General features: G+C 41.4%; 1 protein-coding gene across 2 annotated transcripts in view; it reads left to right on the top strand.

Annotated features, from left to right (window-relative positions):
- The window catches only part of LOC115944631 (uncharacterized), a 258,456-nt gene that overhangs the window by 47,556 nt on the left and 183,611 nt on the right, over positions 1-27,289 (top strand). For both annotated transcript variants that reach the window (XM_081799537.1, XM_081799540.1), the window contains one exon: positions 24,942-25,077. In XM_081799537.1, coding sequence (XP_081655663.1) covers positions 24,942-25,077 — 136 coding nt within the window. The remainder of the gene's footprint in view (positions 1-24,941; positions 25,078-27,289) is intronic.

Raw genomic sequence — 27,289 nt, 5'->3', positions numbered from 1 at the left:
GTTTGTTTCCTACAATTAAGAATTCCTCATATCAGTGACATGATCACTAGTTTTGATCACAGGTCAGTAACACCATCTTTTTTTTTTTTTTTTAATAAAAAGCAGCTTCCGTATTCATGTTCAGATGAGTTCAGCTTTCTCTAAAGTCTAGATGGAAAGCAGAGATAGCAAGGAAAGATAGGGGCCTTCTTTCCCCCTTTGGGTTCCTGGGAACACATAGAGCTCCTTTTCAAGTCACATTACACAAAACATTTTCTCTGTTCTTATTTTTAAATATATTCACATAAATTTGAAGTAAAAAGATAAGAGAAAGTAATTTTTAAAAAAAGTACAAGTTGATATTCTGCCAATGATTGTGTGTGTGTGTGTGTGTGTACATCTCAAACATCACTTTGAACAACTATTTCCAATGCAGTTAAGAGTATTTTACTCAATACAGTTCCCATTTGGTTTTAAAAAGCATGAATGCTTGAGTGAACACCGAATGGCTATTCTGCAAAATGAAAATAAGTAGCTAATCACTTCTGGATTGCGTCTAACAACCCTGGGCTATTACCATTGGAGACTATCGTTGGGATGGAGGGACGGCAGCAATGAGACTGGCCACATAGCCCCATGAAGACCCAACTACTTTTGGCTATAAATGCTCAATAAATGTCTGCAGAATGAAGATAGCTAGAGAGCACAGTGTTTGCTTATTGAGTTACATCCCAAATTGGGTATGCGTGTGAGAATTCTGCTCAAGGGACATGCCCCCCAGGCCCCACACGGGCCTTCCCTGTGGATCCCAGGTTACAAGGGTTTGCTGAATGCTCAGGGACAACGCAGGTTTTTTCCACCTACGTTATTGGTGTTATCTCATACTCCTATTGAAGTGGTGCTGTTCATCGCAGTACGTCATCAGCTATTTTCAAGGTAGGAGAATGGGAGCGGTGTTGGGGAAGAGAGCAGAGCGAACCCTGGGCAGAAGATGTGAGGGTGCAGCTCATAGAACAGGGTGCTGTTTGGGGAGGGAAAATGGAACAGGGATCCCTTTAGGATACGAAGGATGGGACTTCTCTCTTGTGTGTTCAAAGAGAGCAGGCAAGGGCCTCTTGGTTCCCTAGCCACAGCCTGTTCTAGCCTTATTTCTGCTCTTACGATTTCTCATTACATGCCTTATTTTTCAGTTACGTTATTCTCTGAAGAATGCTGGGGGTTCTCCACCCCATTGCTCACACTGATTTCTCAGTCTGGACCACATTGACATTCTCCTGACCCTCTGTCTCTTTCTAGGAATGATCTCTAGTGCTCAAAGTCCAGCTCACATGTCACTGCCCTGTGATATCTTCCTTGATTCCCACAGGCAGAAAAGGTTCTCTCTCAGAAATTCCACGACACTTGGTATCACTCCTTGATCATTTATTACATCTTGCCATTTAGATAGATGCTATCATAGTGTTTGTATTTTTCTGCGACTTGCTTTACCCCACTCTTTTGTTTTTACATTCACCCACATCGATGTGGGTAGCTTTAGTTCATTTACTTCATTGCTATAGAATATTCTGTAGTTTCAATTTGCCACAATTTATCAGTTTCCCTTGGTGATACTCATTTGAGTTGTTTTCGTTTGGTTGCTCTTTACATATATTACTGCTCTGTCTTCTACCACACATATGCAAGTGCTCCTAGAATCTAGTATAGCTTAAGGTGGAATTGTGGTTCACTGAGTGTTTTAAGGTTTAAAGGTAGTGTTAAATTATTTTGCAAAGGGACTGGATGCAGTGATAGTCCTGCCTACCAGTATAGGGGGGTTCCCACTGTCCTGCATTCTCACCAAAAATTGAAACTGTCAGAGTTTAATTTTTGCATTTCTGATGATGCAAAATTGCCTTTCATTGCAGTTAAAATTTGTGTTTCACTGATTACTGACAAAGTTGACAACTTTTCCATATGTTTACGATCAGTTTTTTCTGTGTAACAGGACTAGATAAACTTTTTGTCCAGTTTCCAGTTAGGTTCTGACTTTCTTATCGATACACATGAATTTATTATAGATTCTGGACACAGATTCTCTGTCAGCTACATTTCTTGAGCTCTCTTTTTTCCTAGCTTGTTGCCTTTTTTTTTTTTTTCCAGTTTTTAAATAGCATCCTTTGCTTCACAAAAGTGTCACATTTGTCATAGTGAAATATAGCAATCACTTTTTGTGCATGTGTGTGATTTTTATGTCTTGCCAAAGTTTATGGAGATATTCTGTGTTTGCTGCTAAAAGTTTTGAAGTTTTGCATTTTATAGTTAGGTTTATAATCTACTGGAAACTGAGTTTTGTGTATGAAGGGAAGAAGTCAAATTTAATTTTCTTCTATATGGATAACCATTTGTAATAATGCCAGCTTTTAAGTAGTCTTCTTTTCCCACTAACGTGCAAGGCCACCTCTCTCATATATGAAGTTGCTATATGCGCACGGCTCTGTCTTTTTTCTGTGTGGCCCATTGGTCTATTTGTCTATTCTTGTATCAGTGCCACATCGACTATATTGTTATAACTTTAAAATAGGTTTTGGGTATTTGATATGGTGAGTTTTCCTCCTCCTCCTTGTTCAGGACTATGTGGACCTTTGTTTCTTATATAGTTTTAGATTCAGATTATTAGCATCCACAAAACAAAACAAAAATAAAAAACATTAGCATATTATAATAACATTGAAGCTATAGATCAATTCAGGAAAACTGATATTTTATGATACTGAATTTTCTTACCTATGAACATACATCTCGCCATCTATTTGGGCATTTTTCAGTACCTTTCAAGAAAGTTTTTTAATTTTTTGCCCTAAAGGCCGTGTACATTTTTTTGTTCTTAGATTTGTTCCTAGGTGACTTTGCTTTCTGTTGCTATAGTAAAGATTATTTTAAAATTACTTTTTCTCTTTGTTGCAGGAACATAGAAATGCAAGCAATTTTGCATATTGATTTTATATTAATTCACTTAACTCTCTTATCAATTGTAATTTCTTTATAGTTGCTTTTGGGTTTTCTCTGTAGAAAGCATTAATTTATGAATAATTTATTCTTTCATTCAATAGACATTTATTGAGTATCTCAGTGTGCTAGGCTCTGCTCTAGGAATATTCTGTTCTAGGAAGTTAACAAAAGAAACAAAACCTCTTGCCTTAAAGTAGCTTACATAGACCATTTCCCCCCCAGTCCTTGTATCTTTTAGACTGGGAAGGGAAAGGTTAGCAACTGGTCTGTAACTCATCCTGTTCAGGGAAGAGAGGGAAAAAAAACTCAAAAGAATTAAATGACCTGGTCACATCTCCTTGTAAACGTAATGTAAATTTCCTTCTTATATGTGGGCTGCTTTTATTAAGATATGTCTGATCTATGTAGGTTGTTTGTATGGTAAACAGACCAGTTGTTTGTAGATTTATGTGGCATGGCCCACTGGAAAATATCAGTATCAGCAATGTAATTTCTGGTGTACAAAATGGAGATGTTTCATGATAGAAATTTCTCCCCTTTGTGAAAATGATGTCCAGCATGCATCCTTACAGAACGCAACTTAAATCTGGACCGGGGAGCTTTCTTTCACAACCCAGTGAGGGAAGCTATCAGAATTCTCCATAATTGAGCTGCTTCTTGTGGCTACCTGTGTTCTTTGAATCATTAATAAAGTTTGATATTAGGTAAGATTCTGATTTTTGTGAGTTTGACTTGACAAATGGACAAGATCACACATGGTCATCACAATGCCTTATTTTCTTACTGTAATGAAGTAAGATGATGTTAGTGGCTATCCGTGTTGTTCCTGATTTTATATAGAATATGTCTAATGTGCCTGCATTTAGAATCTTTTATGTTTTGGGTAGATATTCTTAGCAGGTCAAGGAAATTCCCTTCTATTTTTTTTTTCTTTCTTTTTATACTCATGAATAGGTATTGGATTGCTTTGAATGATTTTTCTCTGTCAAAATGATGAATTTTTCTCTTTTAATCTGTTAATGGGGTGAATTGTATCATTAGATGTTAAATCAAACTTGCACTCCTGGTATAGATTCAGACTGGTCATGGTGCATGTACTAGTCAGGGTTCTCCAGAGAAACAGAACCCATAGGATATATATAGATACATGTAAGAGGAAATGTAGTATAGGAATTGGCTCATGTGGTTAAGGAGGCCAAGAAGTCCCATGATCGGCTGTCTCCCAGCTGGAGAACCCTAAAAGTTAGGGTATAATCAGTCCAAAGGCCTGAGAACCAGGGAAGCCCATGGTATAAGATCCAGAGTCCAAAAGTCCAAGAACTAGGAACTCTGAATTCAGAGGGCAGGTAAAGATGGATGTCCCAGCTCAAAAAAGAGAGAGTTAGTTCATCCGTCTCTCACCTTTTTGTTCCATTTCGGTCCTCAGTCGATTGGATGGTGCCTGCCCACATCAGTGAGGGTGAATCTCTTTACTCAGCCCACTGAAATCAAATGCTAATCTCTTCCAGAAACATCATTATGGACACACCCAGAAATAATATTTGTTAGCTATCTGGGCGTCCCTTAACCCAGTCAAATTGACACATAAAATTAACCATCACAATGTATACCTAATATATATTACTGGATTCAATTTGTAGGCTATATATAGGAGAGAGATTTTTCTCTTCTCATACTTTTCTGATTTTGGAAGCATGATGATATATTCTTAAATATGAATTAGGAATATTATTTTTTATTTCCTAGAGTAGTTTTTCAAAGATTCCATTTATTTTTCTTTCTTTGTGGGAAGATCATTAACTACTAATTTAATTTCTTTAATGATTATGGGGCTATTCAGGCTTTCTATTTCTTCAAGAGTCACTTATGACACATTTCTTTTTTCTAGGGTTTGTTGGTTTTATATAAAAGTTTACTGGCTGAAGTCATTATCTTTTGAATTTTCTGCTCTATCTGTAGCATGGTCCCCTTTCATTCTTGCTATTGTATGTTTCTGTCTTCACTCTTTTTTACTTGATTATTCTAACCAGAGGCTTAACAGTTATTAGTATTCTCAAAGAAATGTCTTTTGGATTTTTGGGCACTCTGTATTGTATCTTTGTTTTCTCTGTTGTTTATTTCTGCTCTTACGTTTATTATTTCTTTCTCTTTGGGCATTTTCCCATTTTGTTTTAATCTTAAAAGATGTGGATATTTATCAGAAATACAATTTTTGGGGGGCATCTGGGTGCTCAGATCATGCATGATTTTAGAGTCATGAGATTGAGCCCTGTGTCAGACTCCATGCTGAGTGTGGAGCCTGCTTGAGATTCTCTCTCTCCCTCTCCCCCACCCCCCTCCTGCTCGCTCTCTCTCTGAAACCCCCCCCAAAAAAACAGTTTTTTTGAAGAGACTGTGTCAATGACATGCCAATCAGATATTTCAGAAATCACCAGGACAGGGGGGGCTGGGTGGCTCAGTTGGTTAAGTGTCTACTTTTGGCTCAGGTCATGATCTCGGGGTCTTGGGATCACTGATCCCCACTGAGTGGGGAGCCTGCTTCTCCCTCTCCCTCTGCCCTGTTGCTCCCTCTACTTGTGCTCTATTTCTGTAAAATAAATAAATAAAATCTTAAAAAAAGAGAAAAAAGAAATCACCAGGACATATGCTTGTTAGATTCTAGAAAGTCTTATCTAGAAAAATTGTGCTGTTTTAAATTTTTTTCTGAGGTGGACTTTCACCTTTTAAATTTTCAGCCTTTCTTCTATAAGCATGCAAAACTATAAATTTCTTCAAATTATTATTTTAACCTTCCACAAGTTTTGGTATGTATTATTACTATTTAATTCTAAATACATTTTAATTTCCATCATTTTCTTTGACTCATACGTTATCTAGAAATACTTTATTTCCAATCATAAGGGGCTTAAATTATCTTGTAACTGACTTTTAATTTAATTGTGGTCAGAGAATATGCTGTGTGTGATAGGGATAATTTGAAATGTGTTGAGACTTATTTTATGGCCTAATTTGAGACAGTTATTGTAAATGTTCAATGGATCTTGATGATAACATGTTATTTCTTATTGTTGGATGCATGTCCCTATAAATATCCATCAAATTGAGCTTGGCATGTAATTTTTGTCTGCTTGAATACTAATAATTGAGAGAGGAATGTTGAAAACTCCTGGTATGATAGTACATTTGTACATTTTTGACATTCTATTAACTTTCATTTTATGTCATTTGAAATTATTTTGTTGGGTGCATATATGATCCTTATTTTTTGAAAATTTTTATCATTAAGCAATGACTCTCTTTATAAGTGCTTTTTATATCAGAATTAAATTTTCTGACTTTACTTGCTTTCTTTTGGTTGGTACTTATCTAATGCATCTTTGTTATATATAAAATTTTTCCATGTTTGTACCTTTTATATCTATTTCTTAGAAATAACATTTAGCTGATTTAAAAAATCTGACAATCTTTTAATTATGAATTACATTTACATTTATTATTATTACTGATATATTTGAACTCATTTTTACCAACTTATATTGTACTTTCTGTTTGATTTCGGTGTTCTATGCTTCTTTATGTCCCATTTTTTTACCTTATTTTAGATTATTTTTTCTTGTTCAACCTCTAGCCCTCACCCCACCTCTGGCTCTACTTGTTAGGATTATATACACCACTCATCTCCTTTTCCTGGTTTTCCTTGTAGACTGAAAGTTTAAAATTAGCTTCTGCACTTCTTGAATAATGTAAGGATCTTATGGTTCTTTATCTTTGATTAACCCTGTCTGGGCTTATGAGCTGTTGTTATTCAAGATTTTATTTCTAGCATTTAAAAAAAAGGTCTTGCAATTTAAGTATTATTATTGTATTATACACAAAGATTTTTCACATTTGTCTAAATCCTTACTAATTTCTTTGTTCATCATTCTTTATCTCAAATCTTACCTTTTGAATAGTTTTCCTTTTTGAAGTTTATCATTTAGAAGGTCTTTTTTTGAGAGTTAGTGGTAAGCTATCACAGTTTATGGTTGTCTAAAAATGTCTTTATTTCACCTTTGTTCTTCAAAGTCTTCCTGAGTATGTAATTGTAGAGTTACAGGTCTTTTCATTCAACAATTTGACCATTTCATTAGATTCTGGCTTCTGTTACTCTTGAGAAGTTTGATGTCAGTCTAGTTTTCATTTATTTAAAAATTTGTGTGTGTGTGTGTGTGGCTGTTTTTAAGATATTCTTTTAAGATCTTAAAATGATCTTTCATGTTCACCAATTCCATTTTAATATTTCTGTCTTTGTTATTCTGTGTTATTCTGATTGTAATTCACTGGTAATTCCTGAACCTGAAAATTGTATTTCACAAATTCTAAAAAATTCTTAGTCATTCTCTCTTCAAACATTAGATCTCCTCCATTCTGTGCATCAGCTTCATTTCTGAAATATCAGTAAGATCTGTTAGATTCTCTCACTTTATCCTCTGTGCCTTAATTTATTTTTTCAATTTTTTGAAATCTCCCTATCATTTGTGTTTAATTATGGATAAATTCTTTAATTTTCCTTTCCAATAGGTTAATTATCTTTTCACCTATGTCTAATTAGATTCAAAGTCTAATTATAAACTTTTAGTCTAAAATATATCTATATCCCATTTGTGAAATTTAAGACTTTGATAATTACATATTTTATTTCTAATATTTTGTTTGGTTCTGTTTACAACTTGGTCATTTTTGGTAGTCTGTTATTCTTGTTTACTTTTTGACTCCATTAAAAAATGCCTTTAAACATAATATATGTAGTATTTTATATTCTGAATCAGGTAATTCTGAGTATCTGAAGTCCTTGGTGGGGGGGGGCTTATATTTTCATTTTTCCTCTCTTCTGACTCTTGCTCTTAGTATCTTATTTCTTCACTTGCTTAACAGTTTTTATTTTGAGCTTGTTTTATTTTTGAACTTAGTCTGTGAGAAGTCTTGGGGCCTAATTTTGGTGTCTTCACCCAGAAAGAATGACATATGTTTCTTCTGTGTACCTGAAGATATTAACAGCTAGGATACAATTATATTTACTCTCTGGATTTAGGGTTTCTCTGACTGTACCCAGGAGTGAGCAGACCTATGATTGTGGCTTGTAAATTCTTAAGGGGTAGCCATCACCAATGGGAATCTATTCTATTGTTTGCTACCACGCCAGAGCAGAGGGAGATAGGTTTCCCTGTAGGCTCACTGTCCTGGGAGACAGATTCTCCTAGCTCCGTCTCATTAATGCAGAAGTCTGGAATCCTTTGACAATCCAGTGAATCCTATACACCCTTTCTGGAATATTTTTGAGTGCATGAAACACAGAGGATTATGAATGACTACAATTTTATTAAAGTACAGTTGTTAGAGGCTAAATGTGTCCCCTCCAAATTCACATGTTAAAAAATACCCCCAGTGTGATATTTTGGAGATGATATCTTTGGTGACTAGGTCAGGAGAGCAATGGCATTAGTGCCTTTATTAAAGAGACCCCAAAGGGGCCTTTGCTTTTTCTGCTGTGTGAGGACACAGCAAGACAATGGACCTCTTTCAGCCAGGAAGCAGGTTCTTACCAGACACCAGATCTGCTGGTGCCTTGATCTTGGACTTCCCAGCCTCAACAAGAGTGAGAAATAAATTTCTATTGTTGATAAGCCATCATATTTATTATATAAAGAAGTCATTGTATATAAGTCTATGGTATTTTGTTACAGCAGCCCAAATGGACTGAGACAGCAGTTATTAAAACACTAAAAGACAAATGTGTGATATATTAATATATGTGCTTTTTAAAAAGATTTATTTATTTTTAGAGAGTGAACACGTGATGGGGAGGGGCAAAGGGAGAAGGAAAGAGAATCTCGAGAAGACTCCTCCCTGAATGCAGAGCCTGATGAGGGGCTCGATCTCAACACCCTGGGATCATGACCCTGAGATCATGACCTGAGCTGAAATCAAGTCGACACTTAACTGACTAAGCCACCCAGGTGCCCCAATATATGTGCAGATTCATGCGCTAAATAATGGGATCTGATGATCTGTCTAGTAACTATCATAATTACAAAACAGTCATAAGGAGCATAAACATTATTTCAGGTTACCTGCAACAGTAGAAATCTGTGATTTTTATTGGAGGCAAAGATGTGGCTATTGCTCAAACTACTGTGATGTGTTGCTTACATTTAGTAATTAAAGGAAATTTTAATTAGAGATATATGAAAATAAAGACATAATCTTTTTCCCAACCAAGCGCATGGATTCTCCTAATTCCCTCATGAATACCTTGAGAGCGCATGTACCCCAGGTTTAGATCCCCTGGGAGGATTAACCTTGTCTTTCCTTTTTTGCTCAAAACTCTAGGCTCCCGGTCTTAGCACTTTCCTCCCAGTGACCCCTGGCTTCTGCCTTACAGGTCCGGCTCTGGTTTCAACCCCACCTTCCTTTTCCCCCCTCTAAAGATTCCCTTACTTTCTTAGAGATCAACAATATTTCAAGGTTTGCTTTTGTTACTTCTGCGGGAGCTCCTTGCCTATTTCAGAAGGACTCTTCATTATATAAAGTGGCACAGTCTCCACACTGCCAAAAATAGAACTGTAGGCATCTCCCCTTATTATCAGGTCATAGAGGACAGGGGCTTTTCTTTTTGTTGTTTGTTAAAACTGCAGCAATGGACAAAGTGTCTACATGTAGTAGATTCTCAGTAAATATTTGTTGAATGGACAAATAAATCCATGAGTGCAAGACTCAAAGATTACCTCTGACTTCTCACTTCCCAGAGCCAACTCTGTGAACTGTTCAAGGAATTTTATAGTTCCAAGGTTTTAAGATGCAGTCCTCCTGTGAACACTGTGTGACCTATGTTCACAGTGAATATTCTAGGTACAGATCTATATATAGAAATAATGAGTGAAGCACATATACCAGGCTCGGCTATATATAGATTTATCTCGCTCCAGAGAGCGAGGGAGATTAGAACAGAGCTCTTACACAACTTTAGAAAGATGGTCACATTTTCTACATTTTTAATTGCTCTAATAAAATCATTTTTTTACAGAGAAACATTTTACAGGATTGTCTCTCAAACAGTCAAATTTAAGTACCACACTTCTGTCTGAAGATAGATTAGTTTTCTTTTTGGTTAATATCTTAATATCAAGGGCAGAATCAGCCAGACTTCTCACTGTCGCTGCTTCATTCTGTCCTGCTGCCAAACAGAAGACAATGGGCTATAAATCAAACTTTGGGACAACTTTAGTACCAACGTAACTGTTTCCCCAACTGTCATTATTTCAAGCTGCTCTTAAGAATAAGCAAAAACACCCGGATGTGTTAGTGCATCTTTTGTTATGAAAGCTAAAATTGAGTCCTTGCTATGTTTGGCTCCCACTGTAATTAGTCTTTCCTTTATAAAAACATCGTTGCTCCATTACTCCTCTGCCATTTGTTAAGAGCAAATTATATATTACTTTTAGCATTTCATTCACCTTTTATCTACAAAAATGTGGTGCTGAATAAGAAAAGGACATTTTGTTCAGAATGTGCGGTGTTCTAGAATGCCAAGTCTCTATAGAAAGAAGAAAAATGGGAGCACAAATAGAGAAACCACAATAGAGCCATTTCGGATTTATTATGTTCAAGCATAACACACTTGGATACGCACATGCACATCTGTTTTGGAGTGGGAAACAGTGGATATAGCTCACACATCCCTTTAACTAAAAGGTCAGATAAGAATCTTTTTCTCTTTGTTTATTGCCAAATAACATACTTTCCCCCCACTGTTGCGGGAGTTATACAGGCAGTATTCAGGATTAAAAAAAAATGTTATTAAATAAAAATAGTGGCTGCATGCTCTGAATTTCTGAGGTCTTTTGGGTAATCTGTGTGTTGTCCTGTGGGGAAGCATTGTTTCTTCCCCACTGGCATTGCTGCGGCTCCCTATCTCTGTCCCAGAATACTCTGGGCTTACCTCTTTCAAAACACCACATTCTAGAATGTGCAGTGGTGCTTTCTTTAAACAAGAGTTTTTATTTAAATTCCAGTTAGTTAACACACAGTATGATATTAGTTTCAGGTGTACAATATAGTGATTCAATACTTCCATACGTCACCCGGTGCTCATCACGACAGGTGTGCTCCTTCATCCCCATCACCTGTTTCCCCCATCCCCCCACCCACCTCCTCTCTGGTGACCATCCATTGGTTCTTTCTAGTTCAGAGTCTGTTACTTGGTTTGCTTCTCTCTTTTTTCCCCCTTTTGTTTGTTTGTTTTGTTTCTTAGATTCCACATATGAGTGAAATCATACGGTATTTGTCTTTCTCTGACTGACTTATTTTACTTAGAATACTCTCTAGCTCCATCCATGTCATTGCAAGTGGCAAGATTTCATTCTTTTTTATCGCTGAGTAATATTCCAGTGTGTGTGTTAGCATTTCATTCTAACACACCACATCTTTATTCATTCATCAATTGAAGGACACTTGGGCTGTTTCCATAATTTGGATTGTAGATAATGCTGCTGTAAACATTAGTGTGCATGTATCCCTTTGAATTAGTATTTTTGTATTCTTTGAGGGAATACCCAGTAGTGCAATTGCTAGATTGTAGGGTAGTTCTATTTTTAACATTTTGAGGAACTTCCATCTGTTTTCCAGAGTGACTGCATCAGTCTGCATTCCCACCCACAGTGCATGAGGATTCCTTTTTCTCCACATCTTCACCAATACCTGTTGTTTCTTACACTGTTGATTTTAGCCATTCTGACAGGTGTGAGGTGATATCTCATTGTGGTTTTGATTTGTATTTCCCTGATGATGAGTGGTGGTGAGCATCTTTTCATGTGTCTGTTGGCCATCTGGATGTCTTCCTTGGAAAAATGTCTATTCATGTCTTCTGCCCATTTTTCAGTTGGATTCTTTGTTTTTTGGGTGTTGAGTTTTGTGAGTTCTTTCTATATTTTGGATACTAAACCTTTATTGGTATGTCATTTGCAAATATCTTCTCCCATTCTTTAGGTTGCCTTTTAGTTTTGCTGATTGTTCCTTCACTGTGCAGAAGCTTTTTATACTGATGCAGTCCCAAGAGTTTAGTTTTGCTTTTATTTCCCTTGCCTCAGGAGACCGATCTAGAAAAAAGTTGCTATGACCAGCGTCAAAGAAGTTACCATCCGTGTTCTCTTCTAGGATTTTTATGGTTTCAGGTCTTACACTTAGGTCTTCAATGCATTTTGAGTTTATTTTTGGGTATGGTTTTTTATTTAGCTCATTGTCTATCTCTGTCTCTGGTCTGTCTCTGCCACTGGAGTCTGAGGGCTTGGGGGCAGGGTGTCATTTGCATTCCATCTTTGAATGCTTTGTTTTCAGCATCCTTCCTGGCAGAGAACAGGCTCTCAGCCTTGGAACAGCAGAGCCTCTGCCCTCAAGGGCCTGTAGTGCAATCTGGCACCTCTTTTTCAAAGCAACATTGACAAATGGCAATGGCTTTCTATTCGAGCCCACATTTGTTCATGCTGCTTTATAACAAAAGGTGCCAGCATGTTATCCTGGCACCTTTGCCACAACATAAAACAGTCATCGCCTCGAAACGAGGGCTGTCCTGAGACCGGCCTCCGTGTCGGGGGACGGAGGTGCAGCAGGGAGGAGTCAAAAAATTTACTGGTGTGTTGAGGATACAGGAGATACCTTCACATTTCTCGTTATGTATGTCCTTCTACCCAAGTCTCTCTCTAGCAGTGACTTTGGTTAGCTGTGAAGGGCCTGGCTTTAAATGAGTGGCGGTGCTGCTGTTGACTTTTGGGAGCAAATCTGAGCTCCTCCGTATTCTAACTGATCTGTCAGGTGTTGCTAGTAGCTGCAAATTAAGCTGCCGCCCTCCCCCCCTTACCGTACCATACTCGTTGGCCAGGATTTCCTGGCTGCAGCCGTTCTGTGTGAACGTGCTTCTTGGAATGGGACTGTCCCAGCGGTGGTTGCTTATTTTCAGGAGGTGGCCTTCGCGCAGGAGCTCATCTGTCCCTGTGTGCGGGCAGCCTCGTCCACCAGCTGCTGCGGCTGCCGCGGGCGTCCTGCCAGCCAGGCCCTGCAGGCAGAGAGTGGCTTTCTCTGCTGCTCCTAATTCCCCTTCCCTGCCATGTGTATTTCCATGAATAAATCACCCAGGAAAGATTTTCAATGCGTTTTGACAGGATGAGACTGTGTGATTCGGCTTGATCTCGTTAAGAGCCCCATAGCCAAATCCCTCCGAAGCACAGAAGACAAGGAAAGCTTGCAAACTGTGGATGGTTTGTCTTTCTAGCTGCGAGAGAGAGACACTGGAAGACCTTAATTGACACGGCTGACTTCCTGTCCTTGACCTAAAGGAGAGAGGGAGAGAAAGATATTTGCTGCAGGTGCTCATCTGCGAAGTCCCCGGGCAAGTGAAGTGTAGGTCAGTAAAAGCATTCCAGTAAGGGGCAAGCACCCAGGCTTCTAAGGAATGTACTAGCCCTCTTTGTTCGTTCGTTCATTCATTCATTCATTCATCCATTCATTCAAACATGTCAGTGCTAAATGTAATAGGCACTGTGCTAAGTAATAAATAAGACAAAAATCCATGCCCTCAAGCAGCTTGCAGTATGGTGGGGAAGAGAGACATGCAGATGGATAATTAGACATCAGTATGTGGAATGCAGTGGTATAAAAAAAGCCCCCGGTATTACAGTGAGCAAGGACATCACACTCCATCTGGAAGGGGTGGTAATGGGACAAGCTTCCTGGTGGAAGGATGCTGAGACTGGTTTCATAGGCACAGGTGTGAGCAAGGTGGATCTGGGGTGGTGGAGGTGGGCAGTCTCGGGCAGAGAGGGCAGCCATGAGCCAAGGCCTCTGTGCCCATCACTGTTGTCTTCGGTTGCAAGATTTGCTTGTGGGCTGTGATTCTCCTCTTTGTTCCTTTTGTGTTTTACATCTTGAGATGTGTGTTCACTGTCTGCCCTGATTCTGTGTGGATTTCTTTGCAGGGACCAAAATGATCTGGACCATCTTCAGCCCACTCCTTGATTTTAGGTACCCCACTCTCCTCTTGATACGGGCAGCTGTGGTGATTCTTAGGGAATTCATAACCAGTTAAAAGACCAGACACACTTCCTCAGAAACATGATGGCCTTGCCCTGTATCTAGGTTGACAGGAAATTTAAAGTTGGGTTTGGGTTTTGTCCATGTTTTTATTCCCAACTGCCTTATGCATAAGAGGGGAAAATGGACAAATGGGTGGCCCAACTAAAAGGCATCCTGTGTATTCAGTGTCTTTTATCATTCTGTCTCTTCAAGAAGCAGGGAGCAGCAGTACCCACACCATTTTTATGAAAATTCAACTTATCTGCACAGTCAGAAGGAGCCTGTCGGATTTGAGAGAGCCCATGCAGTCAAGTGGCCATTAGTGTATGTGACATGTAGGCGGTGGCAGAATGGAGAGGGCCCAACTGAAGTAAAGGCGGGAGCCGTGAGCCCAGAGACTGCAGGCTGGAAAATCAGAGCAGAAATGGTGATGGAGATGGATTCATCTTTATCCTGTCCACAGTGGCTCATATTTAGGACTCTTTGCCTTGGCTAGACAGGAAGGAACTTCTTTTCTGCATATGAGAGAGGCGGGAATGCTTTTTCCAGGCAATTAGCTTAAAAAGAGTGCAGTTTCTTGGCTTTACAGAAATGCCAGAAAAGATTATGAAGTCTCTAAAGATCTGACAAAAGCCAGGGTGGTGAGTGACATTTTATTCATTAGGGTGGATACCCGAGTATTCTGTACCTCTGAGAATGTTTTGTCCTTTGTACACGGGGATGGAGGCTCTGGGGCACCATTAGTTCCAATAACAGCAATAAAACCACCTTACATTTGCACGGCACTTTGCAGTTGAACCTTGCTTTTATGTATGTAATTCAAATGATAGAAGGAACTTCTTTTGGGGGGAGGGTGGGAGGAGGAGATTTCCAAGGGAAGAGTGACTGTTTCTGTCCTTCAGGAAATTTAACCATCAGCTAAGGCTTTGTCCCTGGCGTCTGATTCAGGCTCGGCTTCAGCATTTCTCAGGGTAGGGTTTCATAATTAGGAGTGTGACCTTTCTTGGCTCTCCCCCACCACCCTGTGCTCCAGTTGCCATCACAAGGAGAGTCTTGAACCCGAGTCCTTCCTCGGAAAGCCTGAGACTCTGCATTCAACCCCACTCACAGTGGCACGTGGCCTCTTGCAGTCTTGGCTCCTGCCCTTGGTGGCTCAGAGTCTAGAACCTGCATGCTGAGAGCAGAGCTTCCTAATATCACTGATTGGATGGGTGCCTGCTACTTGCTCCCTCGGATCATGGTTCCAGAGCCTCTGCCACTGAGACCAGTCTGTGTCACTGGACTGTGTCCTGCATCTTTCTGTAGTCCTTGTCACTGTGGCCATCACTGATTTTGATGACAGTCCTTCCACTTTAGTCTCCCTGTGGTGCCCGGTGCCACTGTAACCACCATGGCTACCATTTTTGTCTCTTTGACCACGTGTGGTATGTAGGCAACTCTACAACTGATTTCTGTGCACAACTTGTATCTCTTGGGTTTGCCCCATTTTTAGGTGCTCAGGGCCAAGAGAAACAGGATCTCATGACATAGCTATCCCGGTTGCTACTGGACTTGGCTCTTGCTTTCAGGGAAAACTGACCTGGCAGAAGTGAGGGCAACACTCCCCCTTTCCCTCAACCAACCCATGCTTGATGGAGAAAACTTAGTTGAACCCAGGAAGACCTAGGGCAAATTTTAGTTATGCGCTCTTTCAATACAAGAATATATGGTTGTCATCCCATTTCATTATCCTGCCAGCAGGAGGGAATAATAATAGCTTCCTCCCAAGGGTGAGGCAAATAATATGCATTTATTCTAACGATCACAACCACCTTACACAGACGCTGTATCTGTGTTACAGATGAAGACAGGTTCGGAGAGGTGACGTAATTGGCCCACATCATACAGAGAGTAAGGGCCCCAGAGCTGGATGTTATGCTCAGATTTTTCTGGCCTCTAAGCCTGTGCTCTTTCCACTCCACGAGGTTTCTTCTTCTCCTTCCTTTCTGTAGTCAGCTGAGAGCACGCCCCAGGAGAGGCTTCCGAAGCAGGTTATCCAAAGCCATGTCATCTATTTGGCCTTAATCATTTTGATAAATATTCATTATCTTATTTGAGCCTCAGAAAACCTCTGTGAAGTTGGTAAGGAAGTAAGTATGAAAATAATAATTATAAATTGAGGGGACTGGAACTTAGAAAGGTTAAACGATTTCCCCAAAGTTAGAAAGCAAAGAGGTGATAGAAAATAGGTTTACTTCTAGGTTCTCTGGATCAAGTGCCTGTGAATTTTAAAGTAATCTCATTTTAAATCTGATTACAAAAATAACTTCTTTTTCTGATGGAAAAAAAAAAAAAATCCTACAGGGAATAAAGTAAGGATCACACATAAATCCGACTTCCAAAGATCCTGTGTCCTCCCATCTGCTATGTCTGTGCAGGGGTGTTTCTGTGCAGGGGTGACCCCGTATACTCTGGGACATGATTGTGCCCAGCCATGACCTGACTGCATGGGGTGGCATGCTGAGGAGGGTGACCATGAATTACCCACCTTTCCTCCGTGTCACCTTCATTAGTGTCTTCTCAGATATGATCCTGCATCCTGACATCTTCTTCAGCCTTTTCTCTTGTCTCTGAAGACCAGGTTCTACCCAGAACTGCTCAGGCCGAGCGACTGCCATGATGCTTTCCCAGCTGGGTGGTTAACCAAGACTTGGGTGGTTTATGTTCACTTGAGGATGCCAGGAGTTTCCTTGGATAGAAGAGATAAAAGAAACAACATGTTCACCTCCTTTAAAACCATTTACCTCCCTTAGACCTTGAGGGAATGATTAAGAGTGTCTTCAAAAAGTTGTCTCACTAAGGAAAGAAACATTTTTATAATTAAATTAGGTCGTGTTGGGCCAAATGGGGAGTGATAAGTTCTTGATTGTCATCAACTGATCCATTTACTGGAGGGCAGTGACCTATGCATCCCCAGCTGAAACGTGCAGGACTCAAGGCTGGGGACCCACCCACGGTCAGCGAGGCAATGGAGGAGAGCTGAGAGAGCAGCCTGCGGAGGCAAAGTATGGGTGGCCTGAGCAGGCCCCTGGGGTTGGAAATCTGATTTCTCATTTGTTCTGCTCACCAATTTCTTACAGTCGCCATTTTTTCACTTGCTCCTGTTTGGCTTCATGGAATGTAGTAGAATATGTTGATGACTGCCTGGAATTCTGAGTTTATCAAACTCACACGAAGACTCAGAAACACACTGATAAAAAATGGAGATTGCTGATGGAAAGTAAGCTTTATGTTCTCATAGCTCTTTACAGGCTGGGCTTACACTCACTGAACAGCAGTCTGACTTTATGTCTCTGTGGGATTAGGACAGCAAGCTTGGCTGCAGACCAACCCAAGCATCTGGCTCTACCAGACCTGCTATCAAGCTGGCGTTGCCTCAGGGTGACCCAAAGGTGTCAACAGTGAAGGACAGAACAGCCATTTGCCCCGTTCCCTGGTCTGCATGGAGCTCTAATGTGACTAGACTCAGGCCCAGGGCTTTCTCTGTCCCCCGTGACCCCACCGGGCCAACCCTGCAACAGTTACTGCTTCTGAGGTCTTAGCTTACTGAGCATTCCTGCAGCTGTAGGGAGGGACACATACTGGACATGCTTTCCTTCCTGTGTTCTATTCTTGGCCTGGCTTCTTATAATGAGAGAACCACTTTCCTCTAGTTCTAGGGACACGGGAGCAATGCTCATGTGACAGTTCCAAAATGGGCTGGAGTGAAAAAGAAAAGGTAGAATTAGTGCTGGTGTGATCCTTAAGCTGCTCTTGATATTCCGGGTCGATATTGCCTGACTTGACTGTTTTTCAACAGTTAGAGACAAACTGTTTGATTATTCTCCCACCCCACCATAGTCTGTTCTTCCAGGCTTATTACCTGACTGTGATTGGGGAAGTTTGATATAGTGTGGGTAGCCCTCTGTGATGAGATGAATTGCTATGTAATTATGGTTTTAACCATCTTATCCTTAAGCAACCTGGGTGCCCATCTGGCTCCTTGTCTTACTGGATCTCCCAGAGCCATGATGCTGGTTTTCCAGTTTAAAAGGGCTGATCTTTAAAATATCATGCCCTTGAGAAATTTTGCTGCCATGTATTTGGGACCCAAAATAATTTTTGACTCCACAGCAGCAATCAAGACGTGGTAGGAGAATGGACCTGAAGCCCACTCCCATACCAGGGGATGGCAGGAGAAGGCCACACCTGAGGAGTGCTCCTCCCATGACCAGAGGCTCTGGTGGGAGGTGCCCGGCAGGGGGCTGAGGATGTGTTGGAGGGGAACTCGTGTGGCTGGCTAAGAGTGGAGTCAGGGGCAAGGGGTGCAGGGCCACACACCCTGTGTAAGTTAGTCTAATGGTGCCGCTCCTACAGTCCTTGCCCACTAGCAGGCCTGGGTACCAGAGACCTCAGCTGTTTCCTCCCTTCACCTTCTGCCACAGCTGATTGGCTCAGGGGTGGACACCAGAGCCAAGGGTGGGAGTCTGTAACCTGACAAGTGGCTTTTGATGTGTTCTGGGGTGAGGCTCTGTGTAGAGTTGAACTGGGTCAGCGCGGTTCTCTTTCTGGGGGTCTCTTGCAGGAACTACAAGGTGGTGACGTGGAGCTGGGACTGGTAGCCATGTTTGTCCATGCACAGAAGTGCAGGCCAAGGACTGTGCTAAGAGAGAACGTTCCTCTTATTTCCATGTGGACAGATTACATAGAGGGACACTCCTGGCCTCTTTCTACCCCGCCCCCGCCCACTCCTTTTGAGAGGAGGGGAAGTAGTTAATTGATGGAAGCCTGATCTTCCCTCTGATGCAGTCACTGGTGAGCTTAGGGGGCCTGCCTTTGCAAGGACTCTGCAGTGACTGGGGGCCAAGTTAAAGATAATATTTTAATCTCGGTCTGCTTGATCCCTATTCCTCTATCAGTTGGTTCTGAATTAGATAGATGATGATTTCTGGATGCCCCAAACCCCAACACTGTTAGATGATCTGGGAACCTTGGGAAGGAGATAAGATGTAGAATTTGGGGATTAAAATAACTGGAATACCCCAGGCTGGCAGCTCTAGTCAGGAAGTGTTAGTTGGTGTCTGCAGTGACCTGTATTAGCTATGTGACTAGCATGAGAAGTTGTGTAGTTGACTTCTGATAGGCCTGGCCTTGGAAGTGGCTTTAGACCCTGGGTTTGATAAGTCCGTCATGAGCAAATGATACTAGTGGGTTGTTGCGTACTATGGCAGCTTTGTCTGTAGGCAAAAGGATGCTTTAAAAAAAAAAAAGATTATTTATTTTAGGGAGAGGACGAGAAAGAGAGTGAGCAAGCGAGACAGTGAGTGCAAGTCGGGGGAGGGGCACAGGGAGAGATTCTCACGCTGGGTCTGCTGCAGGGCGCAGTCCCATGACCCGGGAGGTCATGACTTGAGCCGAAACCAAAGTGGGATGCTTAACGACTGGGCCACCCAGGCGCCCCAAAAGGGATGTTTATACAGAAGGAAGCGCGCGCATCTCCCCGGACAGGGTTGTGTGTGGGGGGCTTCGCACAGGCCTGGCAGAATGGTGGCCGCCGCTGGTGTTAGTGTGGTGGAGAAGAGGCTCAGAGAGGGACTTAATCCTCAAGAGGGAGCCTCGAGTCCCGCTGAAGACCTGCCTTGAAGCAGGAGGGGTGCCAGTACTAGCCATTTGCCGCTTACTGTGCTTCTCCTCAAAGTTCCCAAGCGTAGCTGCATTCCAAGTGGAGCTCATTAGTGTGTGTGCGTTTGACACTCCTAGCTATAAATTGCTAATGCCAGACCCAAGTAGCTTCTTTGAACTTGTGGCCTCGAGTTCCATTAATTGTGCTCAGGGACAAGGGGAATCGAGGGTGTGGGGCCGCCCAGGATTCTTTGTCTCAAGAGTCACTCGTCCAGCTCTGCTCCAGCTCAGGGTCGCATGTAGGCTTCATTTATGTCTCTAAGAACTGAGCAGAGTCATCGTCTAGCCTGGGTGCAGGTAGGGTTTTGTTTGTTTGTTTTGAGATGATCCCAGGAAGCTGAGGAGAGGGAATGGGGTCAGTGAGAAACTGCAGGCAAGCGCAACACAGGGCGTCATGGAACTGCTTCCCCTTGTGGGCGATGGTACTCTCAGCGAACGCTTGTCCCTCTGCAGCCTGAGAAACTGGACTACTTACCCACCGGCCCCTGTTCTCCGTGACTGAGAGCAGCTCTCTCTCTCTCTTTCCTAGGCTCTATCTGCACAAGGGCAGAGTGACTTTCTGAACCTCTGGAGAGAGTCCTGAAGCAGGGGAGCCCTGGGAAGTGTCTGAGAGGGGACACTGGTGACACATCAGAGCTGTCCACCTCAGCTCTGTTGAAGTCAAATAGTCTCAGTGGGGCAGGGAATGTGGATGGGGCCCCCAGAGTTTCTGTTACAGCCTGTTAGTTATAGAAACTCTGATCCTGACTTTGGCTTTCTGAGATCCATAAAGTAGCAACTGATTTTAAGAATAAACAAATGCAAAAAGTCCTTAGTGTACAGAGAATACACCATCAATAAGAACTGAAATAAAAGTTATCTTGATAAAATTATTTCAAATCCAAAGGCTAGAAAGGCTTAAGCCTGGAATCCTTGGTTTCTAGAAATCAAATTAACTTGGGAAATCAAAGAGAAACAAGAGGAGTTTGAAAATATATTTCAGTTTTATTATCTGAATGGTAACAAGGGAAAAAATAAAATAATGGAAGAAAGTATCATTAAGCTGTGATAGAGGAGAGATTTCTTCAGGAGATGTGTTGCAATGGAGAGGACAAACAGGAAGATAATTGAAAATTAGATATTTGAAAGCTAGGATACACAGATAGGGAAGGGAAAATGAAATATGCCTGGGTATCGGGACTCTTTAGCAGGGCTTTAGAAAAGAGGGAAATATTTTTTTTTTTAAAGATTTTATTTATTTATTTGAGAGGGAGAGAATGAGAGACAGAGAGCATGAGAGGGAGGAGGGTCAGAGGGAGAAGCAGACCCCCTGCCGAGCAGGGAGCCCGATGCGGGACTCGATCCCGGGACTCCAGGATCATGACCTGAGCCGAAGGCAGTCGCTTAACCAACTGAGCCACCCAGGCGCCCAAGAGGGAAATATTTTATGTGTTACTAAATCAGACGGAGTGACCAGGGTCCAATAAAGGTGAGAAAAGTAATGTCTTAGGGAAAAACTGGAACAGCTCCTCAGAAGGTGCCAGAATCCAGAACACGATTGAAAAACACTCTTAGAACAGCAAGTTCTCCGTAGTAAGAGCAATGGGCCACCGTCCTTGCAAACTGGGTATGAAAAAAATTGAGAGAAGAATACTAGGAAGAGGAATAACTTGGAAACACAGACATCATGTGCACCGTGAGGGAACATACCCAAGAAATGTATGGAATTGGTGCAATAAGAAGACGCAGAATAAAATGGGATTATTTTTGGGAGAAAAATGAGAGCAAGTAGATAGTAATAGATGAAGTCCAGGCCGGGGTTGACCTGGTGGGAGAATGTGTCCTCGGTGAATGGGATTGGGCATCCCAATGGGGTTTTGAGCGGGGGAAGCTCTGTTTGAACAGTGGATGATTGCGGTAGATCCAGATTGTTTCGATCTTGTATTTCTTGCTGTAGAATGTGCAAGACAAAATCTGAAGGAGTGTATTCGAAAATCACATGTCTGAGTCAGAAGGGAAAGTAAAAGGAAACAAGATAGGCAGAGCTTAGCACTACCTGTGTTAGAACAGAAAGGGATTTCCTTAAGAAGCATCTTGAACAGTTAGAAACTCAAATGAGTCTTCCTAAGGGGAATAGGGAAACAACAGTGGGAAATGAGACGTACAAGCAGGGCTAGATGTTCTCCACTGAGTCCTCTGTATCCACTGTCCATCCTTCCAGACCCTGCTCTGTGCCTCTGGAGGTAGACTGCTGTCCCTGAAGCTGCTTTACTCTCTAGATCCGGTGGGCTGTGGCCAATGGAAGGCCAGGGATCAGAGAGCAGGAGTGCAGAGAGACTGAGGCGCTAATTCACTGGCTCCCTCCGGTTACCCCTGCAGTCTGAGCTGGTAACCGCTTCCCTGCATGGTTCCCTTCTCAGCTCCCTTCACCTGCCCACAAATCCTCAGCGTGCTCAGAGAAGCAAGGAAAACCTAGAAGTTGATGCTCCCACCACTGCAGAACTCTGACCTTTGCAGTAGCAGTTATTTCTTTTCTTTTTTTAAAGATTTTATTTATTTATTTGAGAGAGAGAGCAGGAGAGGGGGGAGGGCCAGAGGGAGAAGCAGACTCCCCGCCGAGCAGGGAGCCCGATGCGGGACTCGATCCTGGGACTTCCAGGATCATGGCCTGAGCCGAAGGCAGTCGCTTAACCGACTGAGCCACCCAGGTGCCCCAGTAGCAGTTATTTCTTGCAAGAACATCTTGAATACCATTTTTTTTAATAAAACATTTGATTTCTTAATCTGTTTGGATTCCTCTAAGGAGATGAGTAATGAAGGAAATTCGGGATTAGTACACAGGAATGGCTTTTAAGAGACTGTCTAGACTCTAGGACTCTTTCTCTTTCACAGAACTCCCCCTGAATATTTTTAGAGAAAATTCTCTGCCATATTCTTAAATACTGTGAAGGAAAGGGGATTAAGAAACTCTCTGCATACCAGTCTAGTGTCTAATACACTTCATAATCAAAATTGTTTTCTTTGAATTTTTTTTTTAAGATCTCGGATTGCAATTTGTATTTTCTATTTAGTTTTACTGAAGTATAATTAAATGTAGTGTATTAGTTCAAAGTGTACAGCATCCTGATTCAACAATTCAACACATCTTTCAGTGCTCACCATGACAAGTGTAGACACCATCTGTCACCAGACAGCATTATTACCATCTTATTGACTACACTCCCTATGCTGTGCTTTTCATCTTCATGACTTATTTATTTCGTACACTTGATCTTAGCCAAAGGGCCGAGAAGCGATGACTTACTTATTTTGTAACTGGAAGTCTGTACCTCTTGATCCCCTTTACCTATTTCATCCATCTGCCCACTTACTGCCCCTCTATCAAACTCTTGTTTGTTTTCTGTATTTAAGAATGTGTGTGGGGAGCTTATCTCTTTTTTCGCTTTGTTCATTTATTTTGTTTCTTAAATTCCACATGTGAGTGAAATCAATATGATATTTGTCTTTCCCTGACTATTTCACTTAGCATTTTATTCTCTAGGTCCATTTAGTTGCCACAAGCAGCAAAATCTCATTTTTTTAGGGCCAAGTAATAGTCCATTGTACATATACACCGCATCTTCTTTATCCAGTCATCTATTTTTTTTTTTTAAAGATTTTATTTATTTATTTGACAGAGAGAGACACAGCGAGAGAGGGAACACAAGCAGGGAGAGTGGGAGAGGGAGAAGCAGGCTTCCCGCGGAGCAGGGAGCCTGATGCAGGGCTCGATCCCAGGACCCTGGGATCATGACCTGAGCTGAAGGCAGATGCCCAACGACTGAGCCACCCAGGCGCCCCTATCCAGTCATCTATTGATGGTCACTTGGGCTGCTTCCATACCTTGGCTGTTGTAAATAATGCTGCAGTAAACATAGGGGTGCATCTATCTTTTCAAATTAGTATTTTCATTTTCTTTGGGTAAATACTCAGGGGCAGAATTACTGGATCATATGGTATTTTGATTTTTAATTTTGGGGGGAACTTCTATACTCTTCCAGTATATCTTCCACCAATTTGCATTCCCACCAACAGTGTATGAGGATTCCCTTTCTCCACATCCTTGCCAACACTTGTTATTTCTTGTCTTCTTTGAGAGGGAGACAGTGCAAGGGCAGATTTCCCCTCAGGAACAGTAAGTACATAATGTCAAAATTAGCCTCCCATTGGGAGCTCTTCCCCCATTGAGTTGAAGAGCACAAATGAGGCCCTCCCAACGATAGCAGAGACTGTCAGATATCCTGGTGAGGCTGAACCCAGGGATCTTTTTTTTTTAAGATTTATCTGAGAGAGAGAGAAAGTGCAGGGAGGTGGGGCAGAGGGAGAGGGAGAGAGAATCTCAAGCAGACTCTGTGCTGAGTGCAAACCCAATGCAGGGCTTGATCTCACAACCCTCAGATCATGATCTGAGCCAAAACCAGGAGTTGGATGCTTAACCAACTATGCCACCCAGGTGCCCCGTGAATTCAGGGATTTTTATTGTCTGCTGTTTTCGCCTCATTACGCTAAGTCTTGCTATGGTCTGGGGTATACTCAGATTAATGATACGGAAATGCAGGGATTAACTGCTTTAGGGTCTTTATTTCGTCAATATGGGACTAGTGCTGTATTAATCTTATGTGTCCTGTTAACTCTTTTGATTCTTTAAAAATGAGACCTATACAAGGCTTGTCATTTAACTCAGCCTGGGAAGGTCTGAAAAATGAAATTCATACAGTGGACAGTAGCCTAGGCAACAGCTACTGAAGAATCCAGTGTCTACCCAGGCACCATGAATCTTCTAACCTGAGACTGAGCAAAAATTAAACATTCACAGCAATTATAATAATCATATAGACTTAAAATTCTCTAGACCTTGGATTTAAAAGGCTGAGAGAATTTGATTTTGGACTTTACCTTGCAAAAAGATTAAGTTCTGGACATTAATTTTTCCCTGGAAAATTAATAATTCAAGATGATTTATACTCAAACTTGGGGACACACTGTTGGTATTAATGGATTACAGTAGTTGTATATTGTTATTTAAGAGCATTGCAAAACCTTTGATGAGCTGTATTATATATAATGGTTAGGCAAATTTGGGTTGGGAAATAGTGAATTTTTCAGCTTTGAATTTAATTGAGTTAATGAACTGTGTTGTCAACCCATTTCAGAACTCTTGGAGAGCAAAATGCTACCTGCCCTCGGGTGGCCCCAGAAGAACCCACAAGGAAGCAATTGCTGGCTTTGGGAGATTGACCTCATGGAGATGGGGTCTGACCTCCTCCCCACTTACCTGTTTGAACGTGGGTAAGTGCAGTGGTTCTCAGTGGTGACTGCCCATTAGAGTACCCTGGAAAGCTTTTAAAAAACCCAATACTCAAGGGGCGGCCACCTGGGTGGCTCAGTGGTTAAGCTTCTAACTCTTGGTTGCGGCTTGGGTTATGATCTCAGGGTCATGATCTCAGGGTTGTGAGATCCAGCTCTGTGTCAGGCTCCGTGCTCAGCATGCAGCCTGCTTATACACAAACAATGAATCATGGAACGCTACGTCAAAAACTAATGATGTACTGTATGGTGACTAACATAACATAACATTAAAAAAAAAAACAAGACTCTCTGCCCCTCCCCCGCCCAAATAAATAAATACATCTTAAAAAAATGCCAGTGCCCAGGCCACTTCCCAGACTTACTAAATCTGATTCTTTGGAGGGTAGAACCCAGGCACCAGTATTTTTAAAGTTCTCCTGGTGTTTGCTGTGTGGCAAAAGTTGAGAACCACTTGCTTAAAGCTTGAGCAAAGAAAAGAAAGAAGGAAGGAAGGAAGGAAGGAACCCCAATAAGTGTTAGGTTGAAAACCATATCCCCTCTTCTTCCTGTTTCCTTGTGGGATGACTTTAGAGATTGGTATTCCTGGATACTTTCTGATCTCACTCGTTACCCTTTAAGGTAGTAGAACAGATTTTTGACTGGAGGACTCTGGGAGAAGTAACTGGGAATACACGTGCCTTCTCTTTTTTTCCTTTGGGTCCTCCTTCTGACAGAACGGTTTGCTCTCCTCTGGCTAAGAGGTAAATTTAGTGTTTTTTTTTTGTTTTGTTTTTTTCTTTTTAACACTAAGGCCTTTTGCTTTTTTGTTTTATTTTAAATGCTTGGGTTCTGTTTTAAAGACTTTTGCTTTTTATCGAGGGCTGTGTTGGTCCATCTCTGCTAGTTAGTAACTGGGCACATAGAATTAATTCAGGGCTGAGATGTGAGAAAGGCCACTTGGTCCAGATTTCAGTTATATTCTCCAACTGGCTTTTTCAATTAAAAAAAAGTCAATATTTTTTACATTTATCTGCCTGACTTCTGTGGTTTTTTTCCCCCTCAGTTTGTTGAGAGAAGATGAACAGAATAAACCAGGACTTGGGCTGGCTACCAAAGGCAGGGTAATAAATTGACAGTGCTACCTGTTTGTTTATTTATTATTGAAGTATAGTTGACACACAATGTTACATTATTTTCAGGTCTCTAAGATAGTGACTTGACAATCCTATGCACTATGCTGCACTCACCACAAGTGTAGCTATGATCTGCCACCATGCAATGCTATTATAATACCTTGACTCTATTCGCTATGCTGAATCTTTTTATTTTTTTAAAGATATTATTTATTAGAGAGAGCACGAGCAGTGGGGAGCGGCAGAGGGAGAGGGAGAAGCAGATTCCCCGCTGAGCCGGGAGCCCGATGCAGGGCTTGATCCCAGGACCTGGGATCATGACCTGAGCCGAAGGCAGATGCTTACCTGACTGAGCCACCCAGGCGCCCCTGCATCTTTTATTTTTATAACTTATTCACTCCATAACTGGAAACCTGTATCTTCCACTCCCCATTGCCCATTTTGTCTGTCCCCCCAACTCCTCCCCTTTGGCAACCACAAGTTCTCTGTATTTATGGGTCAGTTTCTGTATCTTTGTTAGTTGTTCATTTTGTTTTTTAGGTTCTACATATAAGTGAAATCATGTGGTTTTTGTCTTTCTCTGTCTGATTTTTTTTGCACTTAGCATAATGTGGTTTTTGTCTTTCTCTGTCTGATTTTTTTTGCACTCTTGGTCCATCCGTGTTGTCATAAATAACAAGATCTCATTCTTTTTATATATATAATAGAATATCTGTGTGTGTGTGTGTGTGTGTGTGTGTATACCACATCTTCTTTATCCAGTCATCTATTGATGGACACTTGGGCTGCTTCCATAGCTTGGCTATTGTAAATAATGCTGCAGTTAAACATAGGGGTGCGTGGGGTGCCTGGTTCACCTAGTAGATTGTGTGACTCTTGATCTTAGGGTTGTAAGTTCGAGCCCCATGTTGGACATAGAGATTACTTAAGAGGAAAAAAAAATTAAAAACCACAGGGGTGCATGTATCTTTTCAAATTAGTGTTTGACAATTTTTAAACCAATATTTTAGAAATACTTGTTCAATATTTTTATAAGGGAGGGGGGAAATTTATATTTTGCTAAGAACATTTTTATGCCT

Source organism: Leptonychotes weddellii, chromosome 11 (assembly GCF_054177405.1).
Source record: "Leptonychotes weddellii isolate Sample4059 chromosome 11, ASM5417740v2, whole genome shotgun sequence".
NCBI classification, from domain to species: Eukaryota; Metazoa; Chordata; class Mammalia; order Carnivora; family Phocidae; genus Leptonychotes; species Leptonychotes weddellii.
Note: the sequence above shows the minus strand (reverse complement) of the source record. Positions and strands in the feature narration are given on the sequence as shown.